At 39.7% G+C, this 24,735-nt stretch overlaps 1 protein-coding gene across 2 annotated transcripts; it reads left to right on the top strand.

The window, feature by feature from the left end:
- Positions 1-21,627, top strand: IVNS1ABP (influenza virus NS1A binding protein). 2 transcript variants are annotated; one of them, XM_018060725.1, is made up of 15 exons: positions 1-418; positions 7,237-7,458; positions 8,415-8,543; positions 8,765-8,934; positions 9,060-9,135; positions 10,533-10,706; positions 11,039-11,164; positions 12,534-12,641; positions 16,734-16,863; positions 17,093-17,317; positions 17,761-17,882; positions 17,979-18,105; positions 18,201-18,332; positions 18,445-18,618; positions 19,743-21,627. In XM_018060725.1, exons 3-15 carry the CDS (start codon positions 8,433-8,435, stop codon positions 19,994-19,996), a joined length of 1,929 nt encoding a protein of 642 aa, XP_017916214.1. In that variant the 5' UTR covers positions 1-418; positions 7,237-7,458; positions 8,415-8,432; the 3' UTR covers positions 19,997-21,627. The 2 variants fall into 2 exon arrangements, with proteins under 2 accessions (XP_017916214.1, XP_017916215.1); XM_018060726.1 differs by having other exon boundaries at positions 3-131.

Raw genomic sequence — 24,735 nt, 5'->3', positions numbered from 1 at the left:
CCGGCCGGAAGCGTCGGGGAGGCGTTGGCGGCTGCGAAGACCGCGGCGAAGGCGGTTCACGTGGTGACGTGCTAGGGGGTGCGGCGCGCGCGGGCCGCCGCGGCGGCAGTGTCTCCGGGACGCGCGTGGAGGTCGGTAGCTCGGGGCTGCTGTGCAGAGTTTCGCCGCCTTCGGTTCCGGCGCGGCTGTGCCAGCGAGCGAGCGAGCGAGCGAGCGAGCGAGCGGGTCTCGGCGAATTCCCGGTGCGCTCCCGGCCTCACATACTCCGCGGGGCTGTGCGCTCGTCCCCTCCTCGCTCGGTCGCTCCCTCCTTCGCGGCCTCGAGGCGCTTTCGGTTGGGCCGATTCCCGCCCGCTTCCTCCTGCTCCCTGTTGAAGATCCAGAGATGAGTTTTTTCATCTCTTCAGAGATGAACCAGGTAATCTGCGCCGATCCCACTGACGCGGCGGGGGAGGAAGGGCAGGGTGCAGCCAGACTCCGAGCTGACGGATGGAGCGGGCGGCTGGGGTTTTAGGGTGGGAAGCGCGGAGCGGTGCGGGGTCCCCGGGGTGCAAGTCCGCAAGTCGCCGCAGCCGCTGCTCTCTGTGGAAGAGGAGCCGGCGCGCTCCGGGCGCTGCCGTGGTTGTCCGGTCGCGTCAGCGGCCAAAGGCGGGTGGCGGGCCGCCTCGGAGAGCGCTGCGGGCCGAAGCAGGGCGGGAGGGACGAGAAGTTTTGGGTTGAGAGGGTCCTCGGGGGGGCTGGGTCAAGACCTTCCGGAAGGAGGGCGCGGGAATCTCCGTTTCTGCTGTCAGGAACCCCGCCTAGTGTGTGTGTGTGGGGGGTGTCTGCCCGGGGTCTGGATTCTCTCCCGTGAGCCCTCGCAGGACCCGGCGACTGTGGGCGGGGAGCCGGCCCAGGGCCCAGTCGGTGCTCCCGGGTCTGGGGTAGGGTGGCACCGCGCTCCCGATCGCCGTGGGCCGCGGGGTCCTTTGTTCCCGCTCCACGTTGCCCGCTTTTCTTGCCAAGCGCGGGGAGAAGGGGGCGGGAGGAGGGAGGGAGCTGCTGCCCTGACGTGTCGGCGCTGAATGACTGCGGGCCGGGCCAATCCCGGGCGGGAGTGTGCAGACGCTGGGCGCCTTGCCTCCCGGCCTTCGGAGTGGTCTCCGGCCGGGCCGCGCGAGGATGAAGGCCTGGGACTGCAGGGCTCTCCAGACAGTCACACTGGGGCCCTCGCCGCTTTGTTTCTCATCTCCGCCGCACCCCCGCACCCCCCGCCCCCTCGCCAAAAAAAAAAAATATCAGCAGAGAGGTTTGTACTTTTTCCGTCGTTCTGCGCATTTTGCGTAGCGACTGGTTGTAAGCTCATGATGGTAAGAAGGTATCAGGCAGTAGGATCAGGTTGAGGGTTAGCCCTAGGGAAACTTGAACCACAGATACTTAAGAAATTTTTACTTTTTCCCCAATACAAATTAGATCTATTGTTTGAGGCCTCTGCCGTTTCAAAAACTTTGAGGCCTATTAAAGGATTTATTTTGTTACCCAATGTCTGTTGTCAGTGATGGAGGGCTGGAACACGCTGGCATCAAGCTGTTCTTTGAGGACTGCGTGTGTGGTGACCTTCTGTCCACTAGTAAATAACAACTCGGCAAGCGTAGTACTACTATAAACAGTTCAAGTGTAGCAGGGACTAGACTGAGACAATATTTTCTTCCAATTATTCTAGCACTGGTGGTTAAGGAAAAGAAAATATTGAATAGCTTTAGGCATAATCATGCTGAAACTTCTCCTGAAAGATGCTGAAGGAGCAGTCGTTATTTGTGTATCAGAAGGTGAGGCGTACACTATTTAGAATTGGGTTGAGAATACCATAATTTAATACCAGCTGGCAGGCTACTTGTCAAATGTCTGTAATTTGTAGTGAGAGAGAAAACTGAACTAGCATCACTGACCTAAAAGAGACCCAGAATAATTTTCCTTTGTGTTTTCCTAATATTTGAAATCTCTGTCATTATTAATACATATTAATTTCTTAATTTATCTTGTAGTTCTGTTTTTCCACCTCTTGCCCTCAAAACAGCATTCCAGGTTTTTTTTCAAATTAGTGTCTTTTTGCTACTACTTTGGAGTGGGGTTTTGTTTTTTCTTGCTTGAAGAATGTTAGGTGGCAGTTGAATATGTTTTGCAAATAAGTGTTTTGGTTTTTTATTTTAAAATGTTTTTCTGTTGGGGAACTGTCTTAATCATTGATGTTAGACGAAGTACCCCTAAAAATCATTTCACTGACTTTTCAACGTTATGGTTGTATACTCAAATCTACAAGAAGGTTGGGAATCTCCCTCTACCTTGTGCTTGGGAGTGTAAATGGAAGAATTAATGAATAAGAGAGTGATTTCTGTTTTCTGTCAGAACCACAGAAGATACATTCTTGTATTCACCGGTGAACTTTAATTTGTTGTTGCTCTTGAGTCGCCAAGTCTTGTCTGATTCTGTGACCCCATGGACTGCAGCATGCCAGGCTTCCCTGTCCTTCACTGTCTCCTGGAGTTTGCTCAGACTCATGTACATTGAGTCAGTGACACTATCTAACCATCTCATTCTCTGCCACCTTCAAGTAGAAATTTTAATTACCACCTTGTAAATGATTTCAAAACCTACACCTCACTATCCATAACACTTTTGGCATCAACCTGGATGCCCAACAGGTACATCAGCCGTATAAATATCCCAAAGCAAATTCCTCTTTTCCTTCCCGACTTTAAGCATGCAGCAAACTAAAAATGTCTGTTATGCTTTTTGAGTTCTAAGTTTGATATTGAGTTTTATAATGATGCCAAATATCTTCTCTAAAATATCATTGTTGCCTTAGTTAGGATAAGCAAGGGTATAATAATTTCCCATGTTTTACCCATTCCTCCAGACCACCTCCACGTTTCTGCTAGTGTCTCTTGCCTCTGCTAAAAATTCTGCTCTGTTTAAATCATCTTAATGTTGATCTCTTACTTCCTCTCCTACTATTGACAATATGCATCCTGCAAACCGCAGTCTGTTGAAACAGAAATTATTACAGTTTCTGGAATATTTGTGCTTTTCCTATCTTTCCCCCCTTTTGTGTGAAGTGTTTTCACTGCTTGGCTTGTCTGTCTTTCTGATTGGTCCGTTGTGTCATGAGCATCACATTCCAAACTCTGCCATCTGGAGCCATAAGTGTATGTGGGATGTGAGAACTACAGAACAACAAGGTTAATGGCATGGAGTGGGTGAGTGAGTTTGGTGAGTTTTGTTGTATTATAGATGGATCATTTCAGATATTGGGAATCTATAACTTGTAGTTTTAAAAATATTTGTAGATTTTCTTTGTATTCAAAAGTCTGTTCTTTAAGTTGGCTACCCAACTTAAAGAACAAGCTTGTAATTCTTAAATAAGCTTGTAATTTGCCTTGAGATTTTTTTAGGATGCTTTAAAAGTTTGATGATAACATTTTATTTCACTCTTACTGAAAGCCCAAGAATGTTGAGGGAGATCTATGGCTTTTTTTTTTTAACATCTCTTTGATAAGACTTACCGAATTGTATTTGGGTTAAGCTAATCATTGGGGAGCTTTGGTAACATGTGAACTCCTGGGTTTTACTAAAGTAGTTTAATTATTTATATATGAGTCGTCTGTCTCTCTTTCCTTGCACTGACCAAATTAAAAAAGTGAAGTGTATTTACCAGAATATATTGTACTTGACTTCAGTTTTCATTTTAAAAGTGGATTTGTCAAATGTATTTTAAAATATCACATTAAATTCTAACTTTTATACTTTTCTATAAGCCTGGGATGTTGGAGCTTTTGCCTTGGCTTTTCAAATATTAAAAAAAAAAATAATTCTCCCCACATATTTGTTCCATCGAGTTTCATAGACCAGATGAAGATCTATGAATTTTTGGAAAGGCTTAAAACTTAATTTGCCCTTGCTGACTTCAGTGAGAGTGAATGTGAACTTTGAAAGACATGGTTTTTTGTAGGCAGAAGTTGATGTGACCTCCTCCAATTTGGAGGTGGGTGAAAGAAGGGGCACACAGTAAGTGAGGCCACAGTAATTAAGTTTGTTGCATTAATTTAAATGTCAGGTGAACTTGAGTTAGCTTTTGAAATCAAGTAGGGTTGTGCTAATCAGCAGACATCAAAGAGATGAGGTTCATATTGAGACCTTGCTTTACTAGAAAATCACCTCGTCCTACCCTGGTGGCTCGGATGGTAAAGAACCCACATGCAATGTGGGAGACCTGGGTTTGATCCCTGGGTTGGGAAGATCTCCTGGAGGAGGGAATAGCAACCTACTGCAGTATTCTTGCCTGGAGAACCCTCTGGACAGAAGAACCTGGCGGACTACAGTCCATCATGGGGTCACAAAGAGTCGGACACAACTGAACGACTAAACACACACTAATGTAGCAGCACTCTATTGCAAAACTAATAACATTGTACAAATGTGTATGGCAGGAGTTGCTCCAGATTTTCTCCAGTAAAGTGAATGTTGCTCAGCCACACCTGACTCTTTGCGACCCTATAGACTTGGCCATGGAACTCTCTAGGCCAGAATACTGGAGTGGGTAGCCTATCTCTTCTCCAGTGGATCTTCCAAACCCAGGAATCAAACCGGGGTCTCCTGCATTGCTCACGGATTCTTTACCAGCTCAGTCACAAGGGAAGCTCAAGAACACTGGAGTGGGTAGCCTTTCCTTTCTCCAGGGGATCTTCCTAACGCAGGAATTGAATCGGGGTCTCCCACATAGCAGGCGGATTGTTTACCAACTGAGCTATTTTCTCCCAAAGGACTAAAGTGATTTTTAACCATCTGGGTTTCTGTTGTTGTTTTCCAAGATAAATTTGAGGTAGAACTTTGACGTTATCAAATATACCCTCAGAGATCCTGTGAGTGTGATTCCACAGCACTGTGATAAAGCAGTCACATGAATTTTTTGGTTTCTCAGTGTATATAAAAGTTATGTTTACATGATACTTGGGTCTGTTAAGTGTCCAAAGCATTGTCTTTAAAAACGACTTATATACCTTAATTTAAAAATACTTCATGCTGAAAAATGCTGGCCATTATCTGACAATGCAGGGTTGCCCCAAACCTTCAATTTGGAGGGGAGGCGGGGAGCAGTGTTTGTCAAGTACAGTACTTTGGTGGTTTAGTCACTCAGTCGTGTCCGACTCTTTGCAACCCCATGCACTGTAGCCCACCAGGCTTTTCTGTCCATGGGAGTCTCCAGGCAAGAATACTGAAGTGGGTTGCTATGCCCGCCTCCAGATCTTCCTGACCCAGGAATCAAACCCCAGTCTCCTGCCTTATAGGCAGATTCTTTACCATCTGAGCTACAAAGGAAGCCCAAAATACAGTACAGTGAAGTGTAGTAAAGCAAGATGTTTGTGTGTAGATGCCATTTTTTTATTCTTGATTAAATCAAGGTTAGTTTACAAAGAAGTACTGAATAAAACTGGTCAAGTCTTAAAATACTACAAATCTCCATTTGTGTTTTGTTTCTCAGAGGGCATACACTTAAATCATTTCTAACACAATTTGCATAGAATGGTTCCTCCCTTTCACCCTTGCATAGATTTTCCTAATTTGGGCTAGGTATTGGCTGGAAATGTTTAGGGTTTCTTTTAGATAGTGTGTTCTCTCTGTACATAGAATTAAGAAGAGCTGAATTAGCTAATCTAGATGCAAGTGAACAGCAGAGGAAGTCAGTATTACACGATGGTATGAAATAGTTTCATTGCAGGTATAAGCATTGACAACAGTCCCAACTGGAGTCCGAATACTCAGGTTTCTTTGAGATAAAATCTAAGGTATGGAGAAACCAGTGAAGGCATACAGGATTCAGGTTGTGCTACTGTTGAACTTAATACAGTAATTTGTTGAAATAGAATTGGATTAGCCTTTAAGTGGGTTCTGGGGTAAGAAACCATTCATATTAACATAATTGTCAGGGTTGTGGGCTTGATTGATGTATAAGAATCCAGGTAATTTTAAGATTTCCATTTTTAAAAGTATGCACATCTTTCAAATAATTTCGTATTTAGTTCTGGTTTGCAGAATTAGACACTGGTATAATAGCAGTTCAGGTAATTAAAAAAAGAACCAGCTGACTTTGACACTTTAGTTAACGATGTGAAAATAAGGGGGAAAGACAAGGTAGGAGGATTGAGTGTGATTTCCTTGCAGATTTGATTTTGGTAGTTTATTACTGAATATGAGACAAAATGATCACATAAAGCACAGACATTAATATTTTCCATTTTGTTTATTTAGTTTGTTTCAACAAATTACTCATCTTTATATTCAGGTTTCTAGCGGGGGCGGGTGGGGTGGTGGTGGGAAGGATACAAAGATAAACAAGACAGAGGCTCTGCTTTCAAGGGACCTTGAATTATGGAAGATAAGCAGGTACACAGCCCAGAATAGACCAGCTGGAAGATCACACAAACACACTTTCAGAGAGGGTGCAGTATGTGAAGGATGGAGAGAAACTGTTCTCAGCTGGGGGGATTTGGTGGGGACTCTATGAAGGTAAATGTCATCTGCAGAGGCTGTGGTAAGGGTATTCCAAGAAAACAAAACTTGAACAAAGGTACAGAGATGAGGAAGTATGCAGAGCATGTTTGGGAAACAGTGTATCTGGTTTGACTGTAACATTGTATAAACGTCTGGAAATAATGAAGGTTGCTGCTGGCTGGTGAAAGCCGACAGACCACGTTTGTGTATTAATTACAATCTCACAGTAACAAATATTAGAATTAACCAATATTGGCTCAGAGGTTAAAGTGTCTGCCTGCATTGAGGGAGACCTGGGTTCGATCCCCGAGTTGGGAAGATCCCCTGGAGAAGGAAATGGCAACCCACTCCAGTATTCTTGCCTGGAGAATCCCATGGACGGAGGAGCCTGGTGGGCTACAGTCCACGGGGTCACAAAGAGTCGGACACAACTGAGCGGCTTCACTCACTCACTCACTCACATTTGTTCTTATATATCTCACTTAAATGATAAGTTACTAGCTCCTGCTCTCTGGGGAGAGTTTTTGTTTTGTTTTTTAATCACCTGAGTGGTTGCAAGTTAAATGAAAATATTTAGGTATAGTTACATTTGTATTATTTTCTGTATTGTGCCATTTATCTTGAAATGTCTTTAAGATCAGCATGATCTACCTAGATCAATTACATTCTTTGATCATTCTGAATATCCCAAAATTTTCATTATTACAGATTATGATGCATGATTATCACAGAAGAAATTCGTGTCTATAGCTTTAAAGGACTTGATTACATCATTTTCAAGCCTGATAGTTTTGGCATCACCATTAGAGGTTAAGACTCCTCTGCCTTCACTTCAACCACCTGTCTTCATACCTCGCCGAAGTGCTGAGTTTCCTTTGTTCTTGGATTATTTAAAGCATCCCAGAAATACTGTTCTCACCAGTATAGCAGGTAAGTGAGTATTCAGTGATCAGCGCACACTTTTTTTTCCTAAAGACTGTGCCAAGTACACCAGCATCCTTTCATAATTTTTTTAAAAGGCGGAGAAGTCAATAGTATTCGTAGAAAAAAACAAAACAAAACTTTTTTCCTGTTGTTTTCTTTTTTGTAAACTGTTTTGAATTTAAATAAATCACTTACTTCAACCTGAAACCTTCTTTTACCACTTCTCGTACCATTTTGTGTAGCCAGTAGTCCATTTGTTCACAGGAAAAAGTGAAATGAAAAATTTTTTAAAGAACATACATTTCTAACATGTATTGTTATGAGACAAGTAGTTTAGAATAAATGAAACTTGGAAAGGGAAGAGAATTTTTTAAACTATTTTAATTTTATTGCCATATAGTCAATTTACAATGTTGTGTTAGTTTCAGGTGTACAGCAAAGTGATTCAGTTACGCATATACGTATAATTCTTTTCTCCTATGGGTTATCCTAGAATATTGAGTAGAGCAAAGGGAACAGAATTTAAGTGAGTCTTTTATCAGTTTTTCTCATTTGTGAGTAAAGGAGTGACTGTAGCCCCAATCCAAGGAATCTGTATGTAATGACCACTTCACATCCTTCTAGACTTTTCAGTTCCTTGTTGTATGGATTTGGGGAGGGCTGGGTTTCCATTTTCTTCCCCTTCACAGTGTGTGTACTAATAGAAACCTGGCCAAAACTGCTAGGATATCATACCACTACTGTACAAATTCCTAAAAAGACTTAGGACCAAAGTATAGGGGTGCAAAGGCTTGGACATTCAGTGCCAGTGTTGTTTTAGCAATGTTCTTTGTGTGATAAAATTTTTCTGTATTGTTGATAGGATGGAATTTGAAAATTAAAGATACTGTATTACTTTTCAAAATGTTATAAAAATCACCATTTATAAGTAAAAATAACTTGGCTTTATTTCTGCCCTTTAGCTAAATTTAAAAGGAAAAATGATTCCCAATGGATATTTAATGTTTGAAGATGAAAATTTCATTGAATCTTCTGTTGCCAAATTGAATGCCCTGAGGAAAAGTGGGCAGTTCTGTGATGTTCGACTTCAGGTATTTAAAACTTAATTGGAAACTTACAAAATTGATCTTTCATTACTGAAAACCGTATGTTCCTGGATTGGCTTATTTTCTCTCTCATAAGAGGCATTTAATGAAATAAATTTAAAAGACGGTGATTTACCTAGAAATGTAAGAGGAAGGGTACGATGTAGTAATTAGCTAGAGAAATACATAGTCCACAGTGCTTCTAATTTTAATGCCTGATGTTGCAGGTCTGTGGCCATGAGATGTTAGCACACAGAGCAGTCCTGGCCTGCTGCAGTCCCTATTTATTTGAAATCTTTAATAGTGACAGTGATCCTCACCGAGTTTCTCATGTTAAGTTTGATGATCTCAATCCGGAAGCTGTTGAAGTCTTGTTGAATTATGCCTACACTGCTCAGTAAGTTCTCTGAAGTACATCATATAACTAGGAAATGAAATTCCAAGTCCCTCTAAATTTATTTAAGAATCTGTGTTTTAAGGCCATAGTATGATAAATGATATAGAACCTTTTTTTTCCAATAGGTTGAAAGCTGATAAGGAATTAGTCAAAGATGTTTATTCTGCAGCAAAAAAGCTGAAGATGGACCGTGTAAAGCAGGTAGAGTAACAGAAGTAATATACAAGGAGTAATGTTATTGGGGGTCTTACTTTATAGAATTAGTTTGTATAATTTGTCATAAGACATCTGTTGGTCTCAAGAACTTGAAAATGTCCCCTTTTCCTCCCTAGAGATGTGAGTATGTATATAATTTTAACTGTTTAGCTATAGTAACGGTCACACTTCGTCTTAGATAATTAGTCTTGATTGTTCTTAGTTAATCCTATAACTCATACCCTTAATTCTTGATTCTTCTACATTTCTCAGTTCTTCTTTCTTTCTAGAATTTAATGCCACTGAGAAGTGGCATTAATAATTTATAGAAGAAAAAAAGGTTTTAATCCTATAATGTAGGGGTCAGTAAACCAAGCTTTAGGCCAGCTGCCTGGTTTTATCAAGTCTTGTTGGAATGTGGCTCTCAAGCACAGGTGGTCTACGGCTGCTTTCTACCTGCAGTGACAGAGTTGAAGAGTTGTGAGAAAGTATGGCCCACAAGCCTAAGCTGCTTACCATCTGGCCCCTTAGGAAGAAGTTTTCCTGTTCCCCTCCTCTCATGTCACTCTGCTTAAAAACCCTTCTGTGCTTGTAGCACATGCCCTTCAGGTTAGCATTCCAGGCTCTCCCTAATTTAATTGCTATTCCTCCAAAATTTTTCCTGATTTTCTTACCTTTTGTTCTGCTGCTGCTATTGCTAAGTCGCTTCAGTCGTGTCCGACTCTGTGCAACCCCAGAGACGGCAGCCCACCAGGCTCCCCCATCCCTGGGATTCTCCAGGCAAGAGTACTGGAGTGGGGTGCCATTGCCTTCTAGCCAAACTAAATTGTTGGAGCATCTTGCCTAGTACCTATCTGCATTCAACATCATTTCCCCTCTAGAGGCCAGTTCAGATAATTGCCTTTATGAAGCCTTGTCTGTCATTCTAGTGGGAGATACTTGTCTGAACATTCCATGTACCTTTTCATAGCATTTCAATTCGTTGCATTTTAAACAACTTATGTATTTGTATGTTCTTCTTTGCTGTTATTGTTTGTATACATGTATCCCTGGTAGCTCAGACAGTAAAAAATAACACCTGCAATGTGGGAGAGCTGGGTTCGATCCCTGGGTTGGGAAAATCCCCTGGAGAAGGGAACGGCTACCCACTCCAGTTTTCTGGTTTGAAGAATTCCATGGACAGAGGATCTTGGCAGGCTACAGTCCATGGGGTCACTAAGAGTCAGACATGACTGATTGACTTTCACTTCACTTCATTCTTCCTGCAGTTTAACTTGTTCTATTAAGGCAGTGAATTTTTTTGATTAATTTTTATATTGTCGCATAGTACTTACAAGGAATATTAAATATTTGTTAAATAAAGTGTGTGTAAATGTTGACCCTTGTATATTTTTTTCCCCAAGGTTTGTGGTGATTATTTACTATCTAGAATGGATGTTACCAGCTGCATCTCTTACCGAAATTTTGCGAGTTGTATGGGAGACTCACGTTTGTTGAATAAGGTTGACGCTTACATTCAGGAACATTTGTTACAAATTTCAGAAGAGGAAGAGTTTCTTAAACTTCCACGGCTAAAGGTAAAATCTATAAAGAATAAAGATGTGAAGGTAAATCTATACAGAGATATATACTATTTAGTTCCAAGAATGTAATCTTTGTTCTTGTTTCAAGCAAGTGAGTAATGACTATGAAAATGACAGTTCATTGAAGTGATGTTATGTTTAGCAGTGTAATGGTTTCCTGCCTAGCAGCTTGTTTACTTTTCTTTTTTTGGCTACTGGTTTATAATTCTTATAAATTAGAATAAATGTGTGGTGTGTAATTGGGCATCTGTGACAGATTTGTTATGAAATAGAGAATTAAGGGGCTCAACACTGATCCATGTGTCTTTGTTTTTTCCCCACTCTAGCTGGAGGTAATGCTTGAAGATAATGTTTGCTTGCCCAGTAATGGCAAACTGTATACAAAGGTAATCAACTGGGTGCAGCGTAGCATCTGGGAGAATGGAGACAGTCTGGAAGAGCTGATGGAAGAGGTTAGTTTTAAAGTAAATGGGACTCAACAGTTATTAAAAATGATTTTGCTATAACATGAAGGATTCCCTTCCACTTTTATTTTATAACAATGACCCTAAAGAATTTAAATTTTGCTATAGGTACCCCTAAGCTGAGAAACAGGGGGGGTGTCCAGGTGAGCTGAATGAACTGTTCAGTTTGGTCTTCTGCTTTTCTTTTTTTTTTATTTCTTTGCTTATTATGTGCTGTTAACTTTCTTTAAAGTAGCATGTAATTTGCTTTAGACATGGGAGGTGGTACTGAAATTTTCTGTAGATTCTTAATTTTTCTTCACAGGTTTTTGCTTTAAATTTGACAAGTAGGTAAAAGCTTCTAATGGTTGTTCCTCCCCATTGATTTATCTCCCCATAGGTTTATTAACAAAACTAGGATACCCAAGACTGAAGAAACAAGAAGAATCCTCAAGTGTATTGACACGTAAAGAAGCAGCAGTCCTGCCCCAGTTCTCCTAAGAAAAATCCGCTGTGGGCAGAGAACGATGATGATTTAATGGTGTTTACTCCTTTACAGGATTCTTATCTTTAAAGCTTTGTGTCTTGCAATGGTGTTGTTCATACATAGAGTCACTCACTTAACTTGGGCTACTTTTTAAAAAATACACAAGGAAAAATCGACGGAGAAAAGATGGGAATTAAACATGCAGGTGAAACAGTGGAATTGACCTTGAGTTTATCCCTCCACTTAAGCCTTTCAGATACACGAAAGGCTTATTACCAAATCGGTTAGGCCTTTAGAAACCCAGTTATCATTATACTCTAAAAAGGCGAAGAGGTGATCTTTAAATTCTGTCCGGTTTCCCACTTGAAAATCAGATGCATTAGCCATGTGTTTGCATCTGTTAAGGGAAGTAGCTGTGCAGGTTGTTTGAACTCTTGCATTTGTGTTTTTTTATCTCTTTTTTTGACATTGCCTGCAGGACAGAAATATGTTTATACATATTAAACCACTTATCTTCCAAGGTGTAAACCATACTCAGTATTTTACTGTAAATATGTACATTCTTTAAGAGTATATATGTTGTACTGGTCCCTTGCTTTTTCTTAATGCCGTATCATGGAAGCTATAAAAAAAATGAAGATTTCTTTCAAGCCAACCAAGCCAAGGACTCTTCAACCAGTATTAGAAGATTCTGTATCGTATTTTTTATTTTTATTTTTTAAATTTTTACCACCATGACATGTTTTCTTTACTTTGGGGATCCTGCCAGAGTAAGATGTCAAGAATTCAAGAAGCACACTGGAGGTTACCGTGAGGCGTGGTGTGATCTGCATAGTAGTGGAGTAGCCATGGAGACAGTAGCCACATGGGTGTTCTGTTGCTGTTTTGCAGGTTCAAACCTTGTACTACTCAGCTGATCACAAGCTGCTTGATGGGAACCTACTAGATGGACAGGCTGAGGTGTTTGGCAGTGATGATGACCACATTCAGTTTGTGCAGGTACACAGTGCACATCTGAGGTAACCTCAGGGTAAAGTTCGATTAGCGCATTTTACAGTGTACGGAAATTTTCCTTTAATGAAGGAAAGTGAAAGAACCTCATTGGTATAACTGGACAGAAACATTTGCGGGAGAAAAACCAGCCTATCTTTTTTAGCATTACTACCAGTTTTGCCACATAAAAAGAAATTAACACAGCAAACTAGGAAACCCCATTTAATTTTTTTTTTTTTTTTTGTCTCGATCAAATAGGATTTGCAAATAGTAAGAAAAAGGGCCAATAAGATGAAGCAACATAGAAATTCTTTGGTTTTTTGGTTGGACTATAAAAAACAGTTGTCAGAGGAATGACTGTTAAACCTAAGTTTTATAAATCCAGGTATAAACTTTTTTCGTTTATGGGTAAATAACATAGAGAAAGAGTACAGATCATAAGTGTCAAGTGGTAAAACCCTTGGTTTAGAAACTTCTTGGATGAAGAAGAGAAGATTTCAAGCATTCTGTAAGCCTTCTTGCCCCTTTCCCAGTCATTTGCCCTACACTACCCCAAGGGGAGCCATTATCTGAACTTCTGAAATATTACCTTAGTTTGCCCATGTTTGAAATTTATGTAAATGGTTATACAGTATGTATTGGTTTTGTTTGGCCTTCAGCTCAGCATTGTATTTGTGAGGGATGAGCTATAAAGTAGGCTGAGTTGACCCAAATTAATGGATGTTTCCCTTTAGTAATTAAAAGGTAAATGGTAGACTCAGAAAACAACCTATATGGTGATATTATTAGGTGTTCTGTGTCAGTAGTGGCTGAATATTTTTATTTTTACAGAAGTTTTTGGGTGTAAATTTGTGCATTCTGAACGTTGAGGCTATCTTTCCCCTTGTCTCCAAACATCATAGGTTGACTGTTTTTTCAAGTACTCTTTGATCAGGCAGTGGTTGAGTGCCTACTAAGTAGAAGGCCATGATGTTACCTAAGAGGGCCCCCAAATGTGTAAGAGACAGTTTCTGCTTCTAGGACCTTATAGGAGGAGGTAAATCAGAACAGACTAATAAGCATTACCTACAAAAGACATTCAGGGAGGGTAGAACAAGAGAGGAAAAACCAGGGAAATTTCACAATGAAGGCAACATTTGAGCAGTCTAAGGACATAGAAGAGTTTGCATGGCAGATAGAGGTGTGTCAGGTAGCAAAGGATAGCTGGACAAGGAGATTCTCTTGGAGTTGCAGGTCTCACAACTGGAAAAAGTCGGTAAATATAGTCTGATTGGGGCTTCATACTTTATTCCACAAGTAGTGGGGGTCTTTCAAAGAATTTTAGACAAGGGAGTGGAGTGATCTGAACAAACACATTTCACAACTTTAATAATAGTGAAAAACTGGGCAACAGTCCAGCAGCAGGGGGACTGGTCAAATTATGGTTGTTTCCATACTGCCAAGATCTAGAAGCTCATTAGTCGTATTTTAGACAGTGAACTGTTAGGTGGCATTCTCTGGGTTGTGGAATTCCAGCTGATTTGGGGGAGGGGGCGGTGGTTTGTTTTTTACTTACTAAAAGCATCAAATCCTATTTTTATGACCAGGTACAGAGGATAGAGGAAAGCTTGTGAGACTACTCTGTAGACTATTACAAGCAGTAGTAGTAGTTCAGGTTATAAAAAAAAAAAAAGATGATGAGCCTTGATTTGAGGAGAAGGGAAAAGGGTAGATTAGATGTTTCTAGTTGCAAAGGTCCTTAGTGACTGTTTGGGAAAATCAAGGAAAAGGAAGAATTTGAGGGTTAGCAGGATCCTGACAAGTGTGACTCATTCAAAGGACGTGCCATGAATAGAGGAAATGAAGTAAGAAGGAAGAGGAGACACTAGGCTTCAGAAATAGGAAGTGAGGTTGAGAAGTAGCCAGTAGCCTCAGAGTGGTGGTCAAGCTAGCTAACATAGGAGAAAAAAGTCTGAAAGACTGAATTGTTGACTATGTTAAATCATACTTAGAGGGGATGTGTAAAGGTCAGGGGTTTCTCATCTATACTGGTTTTAAGGAAGCCACTCTGTAACCTTTAATGGTTGTAATTTCCCAAAAGTTACTAAGGTTAAGAAACCCGTAGCTTGAGAAGTGCTGGTGGCTGAAAGAGCCAGCAGGGACCACCCCCTGGGGAGGGGAGTTCAGAGGCAAAGTGTAGGCCAGTGGGTGTGCTGATGGGAAGAGTAGATATGGGAAAGTTTGAAGATAAAGGAAAGAATTCAGTTTGAAAATGTTCTGGAAGAAATATAAAAGAGTTGACCAGCATTTCTGTATAAGGCTTGTAGTTAATAACACTAAGTAGTCATCCTTGTTACCATGCTTTTTTCTTTCGCATTGATTTTTCTCTCAAAGCCGTACATTAGAACAGTTTTCTTAACTGCAGTAAAAGCCATCATCATCTTGTGTTACTTTGGCTTCCTTTTTCCCACAGATTGGGATAGGGTTTTATGTACCTTGTAATTGCTATTAGCAGAGGATACAAACAAGACTATCATAGTATAAAAGAGTGGCTTTATACTCAGAATTCCTTATTTTTATTGTTTTATTGCCTTACACATTGTGTATCTTCTGATTTTCAGTATTTTTGTCTCTCAGATGGATAAGTGTATTGCCCTTCCTGAATTAAAAGAGATGATGTGAATAAAGTACCCAATAATACCTAGGTATATAATGTGTAAATGGAATTTGATAAAAACCATTACCATGATACATTCTCTGTCTTCTCTCAAAATAGCCTCTTATACTGCAACCACATTTGTTGAATTGCCCACACCAAACTTGGTAGTTTTTTCCCAGCTTCAAGTAGCTACCAGAATCTTTTTCTCTATTGTCACATGTCCTCCTTCTTCCACTCTAAAGAGAAATTTCCTTTAGAGATCCTACCTACCCATGTGGCTCTGGCCCGGGGGACCAAAATAGATGAGCAAACTTGGCCAGGTACTGAAGATGGTGGTTGTTCATTCAGCAGGCACTTCCTGCCAGGGTAGTCTTGATTCTTCTGATGCCTTGTGATCATATTCCTTAGAAGTATTTAGGGCTCAAGGAATTGGAAGAAAACCATCAAAGGAAACTAGTACACGAGGGCACAGTGTAATCACAGTCATTTGGAAATTTGCAGCTTTGCTCGTTTCTCCCTCTTTTATGTTCCTGTGTATTCTTTTATGAATGTTTGATTCTGTTAGTGTTACTGCTTTATTAATTTCTGAGTACCATTTTTTACTTTTGTGTTTTTATGTAGTTTTACTTATCTTGGCTTCCCTGGTAGCTCAGATGGTAAAGAATCTGCCTGTAATGTGGGAGACCTGGGTTCAAACCCTGGGTTGGAAGATCCCCTGGAGAAGGGAATAGCAACCCACTCCAGTATTCTTGCTGGAAAATTCCATGGGCAGAGGAGCCTGACGGGCTACAGTCCATGGGGTCACAAAGAGTTGGACACAACTGAACGACTCACACTTTTACTTGTCTAAAAAACCACTCTATAATACCTTTAGGGCAATCCTAAAGAAATATGGTTGTAAATGTTTCTTGTGTTGCCACTTTTTTCCTATAAAATAACTTTCAGAGATTGGATGGATATGTCTGCTCACTTTTTGCTAACATTGTATGAAGGATGACACCAGTACATATGATTTAGTTAAGTTTAGCAGTTTCATGGAGATAGTGAGTTAAATGTATTCTCTCAGTTAATTGTTGCTATTTTAGATTTATAACATATTTTGGGAGACTCTATACTTAATATAAAGACTGTGAGCTTATGTGGATTATGAGGGAGGAGGTTCCTTTTGTTCTTCCCTTGAGTATTTTGCTACTTGATCTGCAGTGTTTTCTTAATTGTTGAACTTGAGCTTTTTCTTGACCAGGGCAGGTACAGTTGTTTCCTTACTAAGTGGAGGTGGAAGAATGCCAGTGGCGCATGTCAGTCAGGAAGTGCTGGTTTGTGTTCAGTCTAGGTGTGCAGTGAACGTCATGCGTGAGTGGAGGGCACTGAGTATCCAGTGCTGTGGACTAGCTCAGGAGCACAGGTGCACCAGGCATGGTCTTTGGCTAGGTTTCTGTAGCTGCCTTTTGATTTTGCAGAAAAAGCCACCACGTGAGAATGGCCATAAGCAGATAAGTAGCAGTTCCATTGGATGTCTGTCTTCTCCAAATGCTACAATACAAAGCCCTAAGCATGAGTGGAAAATCGTTGCTTCGGAGAAGACTTCAAGTAAGTGTATTACACTTGTCAGATTGCCTTTGGTTTATTTCTTTTTAAGAAGGAGTTTTAAGTTAGAACCATATCAAGTTGATTGAGGAAAAAACTCAGAAGCAACTAAATTTGGAAAAGAGTAACAGGTCATCCCTGTCTGGAGTCTGGAGTCCAATGCAGGATCACCACAGCAACCAAAAGTAATAAAAATTGCATCTTTAAAAACACAGAACTCTTGTGCTTACAGATAACACTTACTTGTGCCTGGCTGTACTGGACGGTATTTTCTGTGTCATTTTCCTTCATGGGCGAAACAGCCCACAGAGCTCACCAACAAGTACTCCAAAACTTATTAAAAGTTTAAGTTTTGAGATGCACCCAGATGAGCTCATAGAGAAGCCCATGTCTCCTATGCAGTATGCACGATCTGGTCTGGGGACAGCAGAGATGAATGGCAAACTCATAGCTGCAGGTAAGAACAGAAGAATGAGTGACTTAGCCAAAAGCTTTAACTGGCTAAGTCTTTTAAGCAAATGTTTACCCTTGCTTATGACGTGCAAATTTCGGAAGACAGGGTTTAATATGCCTTCTCAAGCATTCCACTTTATCACATTCTAAGATGACAGAGAGTCAGTACTGTTGTAGCGCCTTGTCTTCAAGTTAATGTCTGTCTCTAATTCCTTAAAAACTATAAAGTAAGTGTCTCCTAATTTTCAAGCCAAGACAAAGCGGTTTACTTATACTGATAATTTTGTCATTCAGCAATAACAGGCACTTAGTTAAAATGGGGCCTTATTAAGTTTGTGGATGAAAATTCTTTTTCTGATTTTGTACAGATTACTTGAAACATTCTAGACCAGAAACCCTGGGCCAGTTTAATATTTTAAACATAACTGTTTGTGGTTCTTATACCAGGTGGCTATAACCGAGAGGAATGTCTTCGAACAGTTGAATGCTATGATCCACACACAGATCACTGGTCCTTTCTTGCTCCCATGAGGACACCAAGAGCACGATTTCAAATGGCCGTACTCATGGTAAGTATATTATTTTGCAGGAAGAAGCAGCCCACATTTAGCGCTTTCTGCTAACTTCGCAATGGCAGAAATGCTAATTTCTTGCTTTTGGCTTAGGGCCAACTCTATGTGGTAGGTGGATCAAATGGTCACTCAGATGACCTGAGTTGTGGAGAGATGTATGATCCAAACATAGATGACTGGACTCCTGTTCCAGAATTGAGAACTAACCGTTGTAATGCAGGTAATACTTTTCTGCTGAGATAATCAAATACTTAAACCATACTTAAGTATGATGATTAAGTTATCAATTTTTAACCTTACTTTATAATCACGTAGGAGTGTGTGCTCTGAATGGGAAATTATACATCGTTGGTGGATCAGATCCATATGGTCAAAAAGGACTGAAAAATTGTGATGTATTTGATCCTATAACAAAGTCATGGACGAGCTGTGCACCTCTTAACATTCGTAAGTTGATTTTAAGTATTTTTTTTAAGACCTCTGAGTCAGCGGTATGTGCAGTGTACACTTATAGTTTTGGGAGATACAGTAATAATTTTGGTTTGACTCGATCTTATAGGTAGACACCAGTCTGCAGTCTGTGAGCTTGGTGGTTATTTGTACATAATTGGAGGCGCAGAGTCTTGGAATTGTCTGAACACAGTAGAGCGTTACAACCCTGAAAACAACACCTGGACTTTAATTGCATCCATGAACGTGGCTAGGAGAGGAGCTGGAGTGGCTGTTCTTGACGGTGAGTGTTGGGATTTGGAGAGTTGAGGAATGGGTAGTGGCAAGAGTTTGTTCTAAAATTCCAAGAGAATGTCAGTAATAAATATGCACTGTTGTAACTAAGAGTTCAGAAGCAGCCATTGTTTCTGACGCAGTGAGGGTTGGTGGTTTGTCTTTTAGAAGTTTCTAATAATCAGAGACTCGGTACTGGGTATAGAGCATAAATATATTCACCTTCTTCCATAAATCACACTCCTGATGCCTCATCTTGGAGTTTGAGTTTGTTTCTTTAGAGCAAGAACTTGTAAAACAAAGGAAATACAAATCATCTAGTTTACTCCATGCCTAATTGAAAGCAAAACAAGTCTTTCCAAATCATTTTATATAGATAGCTTTCTCTTCACATCCATTTTATTGGTTTACTTATTTATTTTGGAACAAAGCTTGTGGCTCTACTGGTAAGAGCCTAAGTGTGTAGGCACACCAGTAAGTAGCCCACTGGCCTGCAGCCTTGGGCCTAGGGAGCCTTTCATAAGCACAGGGACACAGGTAGGCTAAGTGACAATCAGATGAGAAAATAAGGATTTTGAGAATCCCTAATAAAGTTTTTTCCCTAAGCTACAGAGAATATTTAATGCTAACATTTTATTTGAAAGTAATTTAACAATTAACTGCCTATGTATATTTGAAAATAGTTCATTTCATTGCCTGTTTCCAAGAAGAAATTTCTTTAGCAAAACCATTTTATATCATTGGAAAGGTCTAGAAAATGTTCAGTTATTTAAACCTTCTTTCCTGTAATCTTCATTCTTGTGCACTGGACTAATAGAAAACTTCCAGTGCACTCTAGGCAAGTTGTCTAACTTCTTGGTTCTTCATTTCTTCATCTGTGAAATGACAGTAATAGAAACAACCTCATAGAACTGTTGTGAGAATTACACTTCCTTTAAATTGCCTGACTTACATGTGCAAATGGGTTTTTATCAATTTTACTCTATTGTATTCCCAGCTTCTAGGGAATGCTTGCCACATTTAGTTAGGATGAACGGGCTTTTCTACTGAAAACCACTGATTTTAGCAAAAGACAGATTTAAGGGTTTCTTCCTTAGCCTCTCCAGATTAACCTTGTCTCTCTCTCTCTTTTAGGAAAACTGTTTGTAGGTGGTGGCTTTGATGGTTCTCATGCCATCAGTTGTGTGGAGATGTATGATCCAGCTAGAAATGAATGGAAGATGATGGGAAACATGACTTCACCACGGAGCAATGCTGGGATTACAACTGTAGGGAACACAATTTATGCAGTGGGAGGATTTGATGGCAATGAATTTCTGAATACGGTGGAAGTCTATAACCTTGAGTCAAATGAGTGGAGCCCCTATACCAAGATTTTCCAGTTTTAACAAATTGAAGACCCTTTCAAACTAACAGGCTTAGTGATGTAATTGTGTTTAGTAGAGGTACACTTTGTGAATAAGGAGGGTGGGTGGGTATAGATGTTGCTAACAGCAACACAAAGCTTTTGCATATTGCATATTATTAAACATGCTGTACATACTTTTTGTGTTTATTGGGAAAGGAATGCAAAGATGAAGGTCTGTTTTGTGTATTTTTAGGACTACTTTGGTTACTTTTTGGAAGTTGATATTGTAAAAGAATAAACCAAGAATTGATTGGGCGCGTCATTTCAAGAAGTCCCCTCTCCTCCACATTTGTTCTGCCAGTTTGCACATTAAATGACTCTTTCTCCTCAAATGTGTATTATGGGGCAAGAGGGGTAGGGTAAGATATAGGCAGTTGGGTTGTTTTTAAAAGGCCCTTTTTCAGTAACTGGAACACTCTACAACAAAGAGACTTATTTAACTAGATGACAGTGACTATTTTTGTTTTTATTAAAAGGAAGCTTACATGCCTACCAAGGTTTAATCTTTTATGATTGCCTTTTTATAACTTTTTGTATTCTTAGCAGAGTACTTTCTTTACCTGTTGAAGTTAACATGTCACAGGTTCAAATTACTGAAGCAGAGTGGCAGTCTTAAAAGTATGCAGTGAAGTGTTTTATACTCCCAGAATACAAACTTCAGAACTTTTGCCTTAGCTACAGGTTTTTTTTTTTTTTTTCGAGAATGCAATACCAATGTTTATTTGAATGGGGTTGCTGAACAGTAACATGGCTGTGATTTTTATTTGATACACTGTTTTTAAATACTTTGACTTCTTTGGGGATATATTTTATATAGCAAAACACTCAATATTATATATAACAGTAAAGAACAGTGAAGTATTTTATCTTCTAAATAATTCCTATTTTTTATCATTAACAAAACAATCCTAAAATAGCAGTCCTTGATTGTGGGAAAAAAATTAACCTTAAACTGTATTGGGTTTATGAATGCAGCCTTATCAGAACTATGTTTTTGTTCAGTTTTTCTATTCATATGGATAAATACTGGTTGGAGTGGTGACTTGGTATTATGTAATGCTACACATATAACTTATGGTGCCAAAATTAGAACATCCTAATGCTTGCTGTTGATGCAAACATATTAAAGGTACTTTGCAGGAAATCCTTGCACCATGGGATTACTATCCAAAAGTTGTTTGTGTTCTTTTTCATTACTAAAAGTTTTGGGGGGAGATTTTAAAGAAATTTTTCCCAGTAACAATGAGCTTAAGGTATTTGTGGGAAAATACTTACCTGGTATCTTACATCTGAAATAAGGACTGTTATTTGGGGGTTTTTTTTTGTTTGTTTTTTGCTTCTCTCTGAGAAGGCAAAGAGGCACATGGGACAATTGGGACAATATGACTATCCAGTGTCTAAGTTGGGTTAAGAAGAAAATTAGGTTTTTTCCCCACGTGTTCCGCTGGTGCTTTGACACCTTGTTTCACTCCTCTTTTCCATGAAGAACCACCAAGAAAGGAAATGAGTTTGCCTGGTGGCTCTGTAGTTCCTGATTATCACTAGTTTCATTCCAGACTAAAACTAGGTTGGCATATTTGAATCTGTCTAATATGATGACTTTTTAAAATAGTTCTGTGTATGTTTTATTTATTTAGCACAAGGAAATAAAATTTTACTGGAGGGGGTCACTATGAAATCCTTGAAATCACTTCACAATTCCGAGGTAACATGCTTAATGCAAATAATATGTGGGAATATTTTGGTCAAAGTTTTATCATATTACCATTGATGCCACTGTAGCTAAAATTATGTTCTTTAAGTATATTTTGAATATAAGAAGTTTCCATAAGGGGGAAAAAAAGTGCTCATTGACCAGTTGTTCCTGTTTATCTGCACTTAAAAGGTTGTTTTTGTTTTGTTTTGTTTTTAAGATAAGGAGAAAATGGCATAGCTTCAGTGTAAGTTAAAGAATTTGTTTTTGTTTTTTGCCAGTGTCAGTTTCCGAGTAGTTTAGAAATTATATTGGTTAATAACCAGTCTCAATCGTAATAATGTATGAAACATACCTGATTCCTAAAACAGTAGCAAAATATAAAATACCTGTTTGAATTAACAAAACAATTGATTATACTCAAGTATGAATTTTCTTTTATTGTGATTTTCAAGGATAGGGCTTTGATATTTGGCCTCTAAGTATAGAGTTTTACATATTTTACCATTTTCAACATGTAGAATTCCTTACATAATCATATTTTATTAGGGAAGAGAATTTGGGAATATGATTAGTGCAAGAATCCTTGCTAGCGAGGGACAGGGAGGCCCGGCATGCTGCAGTTCATGGGGGTCACAGAGAGTCAGACACGACTTAGTGATTGAATGGCAAGTATACCCTATAGTCTGTAAAAACCCTATAAAGTTTTAAGGGGGTAGGCAAAGGAGACATAGGACATTACTGCATCTCCAAAATTATAGTTACAAGACTGTGAGTCACAGAAAACAGTCTTCATAGTATTAGTATTTTTTGTATCTTGCTTTGTTTCAAAAAATTTGAAGAGTCTCTCACTGAGAAAACAAGGAAATATCAATATATGAATCTCATATACTTAAGTAAGGCCAGGCCACACAAATTTGGGCCTGTTAGCAGGAGACCCACTGAATAAATCATCTGAAGGTTAAATAACTAAAGTACCAGTTTTCTTCATAAAAGACCAGAAGTTTCTCAAGAGTCTTAAAGACGAGTAATACTGATAACTGAACAGTAAGTACAGGAGATACAGAGTGGGATGTGCTCAAGCGCGTGTCATGGCTTCTTGTACTAGCACAATAGCTAACAAAAGATTTAGGCTTCTCTATTAGAAGCTCAGTACTCTATTAGGGGTTTGAATAAGGGTGAGAAGCAAAGTTCAGTTATTAAGCTGGGTGTATCTAGGGTTGATATCTTGTAGGAATACAAGAATCTAAAAAGGGCATATGTCTGAATAGACGGCAAAACATTGCTTAGAGAGAATAATGGGACTAATATAATTTTAGCTTAGAAAAAGATGAACACAGAATACCAAATTTTAATGAATCAGAAAAATTTAAGAGATGAACGGAAACATCCTACAAAAGGTTTGGAAAAAGACACTGATAAATGGAATCTAATAATAACATGAAAATGTGCTTACTACCATTGATCATTAGGAAAATGTAAAAAGCAAAATGATATACTTTGGAAAGTTTGAGAGTTTCTTATAAAGTTAAATATTCTATGAGACAGTAGCCCTATTCCTAAGTATTTATCCAAGTGAAATGAAAACATGTTCTTAGAGAAACCTATGTATGAGTATAATAGTTTATTCATAATCACCAAAATCTGAAAACTCAAATATCCTTCCAGTTGGTGAATGGATAGACAGGTACATCCATACAATGAAATACTAAGGAATAAAAACAAGATAAAACACGAACGGATCCTCAGAAGCCTCATGCTAAGTGAAAAGCCTCCATTTACAGAGCATTCCAGAAAAGAACTATATGGACAGGAGATATCAGAGGCTTCCTGAGGTGGGGATGGGAGTTGGCTACAAAAAGGCACCAGGGAATTTTAAGGAGCAGTTGAAACTCCTATAACAGGTGAGCTGCTGTGTGATAGTGTCTGACAAAACTAAAAATTGTACACTTGGAAAGGTTCTGTCTTTCTAGCTTAACCAAACCTTTAAAAGAAAAGGCTTTTTACAAAAGGCTGGGACATGTTAGTATTTTACCTGACTAGAAATCACATCAGGGAACCATTCATTCTCTCTGGCCATGCAAGAGTTATGTCCCGAATTAATGTAGTTTTGCCTACAACCTTTAGTCTACAATCGAGTTGCACAGGCTAGGAGACTCAAGTTTAGATTGTAGTTAGGAATACTGAGCCTTGGTGGTACCTGAGATCTGAATGTCTTACCACCTTCTTTTCTTGGTTCACAGCTATAGATTCTGCTCACGCTCATGCAGCTGCTTGTTTTCCCTGGAGTGGGTTTTTTTGTTTTTTTGGCCAAATAGCCTAAGGAGCCACCAGCTGGGTAGAGAATGGGCTGTCAGTCCGATCTGATCCAATCTGAATCAGAAAGGGAGTACGGGTGGCAGCATCCCTCACTGGAAGATGCATTTCATTATTCAATAGTCAGATACATTCCCTCTTAGAAAAAAAGGTAAATTCATTCCAACTCATGGGATGAGTCAGTAGGAGCTAAAAGGCTCCAAAAGGTAGGTGAACTTGAGGAGATGTCACATCAGGAATACGAACTCATTCGTGTCTGACTCTGTGACCCCATGGACTATAGCCTACCAGGCTCCTCTGTCCATGGGATTTTCCAGGCAAGAGTACTGGAGTGGGTTGCCATTTCCTTCTCCAGAGGATCTTCTCAACCCAGGGATCGAACCTGGGTCTCCCACATTGTAAGCAGATGCTTTACCATCTGAGCCACCAGGGAAGTCTAAGGGAGACCAAGACACTAAATAGTGGGTCAACCTTGAAAGGGTGAAAGGACTTCTGTTTTTAAGATGATGGCCAAAAGATCAAGGAAATAAAGTTTCAGGTTGGTCTTGTGTCCCCTGTCTTTCATATGACAGGCAAAGACAATGACAGGAAAGTGAAATGAACCCATCTGAGATGAACCCATCCACCCTGTACAGTTCCAGTTGCCCACTGCAGATCCTAACAAGAAGACCCAGTAGGACACAACGTTCTTGAGCCAACTTTTCTTTGGC

This window comes from Capra hircus, chromosome 16 (genome assembly GCF_001704415.2).
Source record: "Capra hircus breed San Clemente chromosome 16, ASM170441v1, whole genome shotgun sequence".
Classification (NCBI taxonomy): domain Eukaryota; kingdom Metazoa; phylum Chordata; class Mammalia; order Artiodactyla; family Bovidae; genus Capra; species Capra hircus.
Note: the sequence above shows the minus strand (reverse complement) of the source record. Positions and strands in the feature narration are given on the sequence as shown.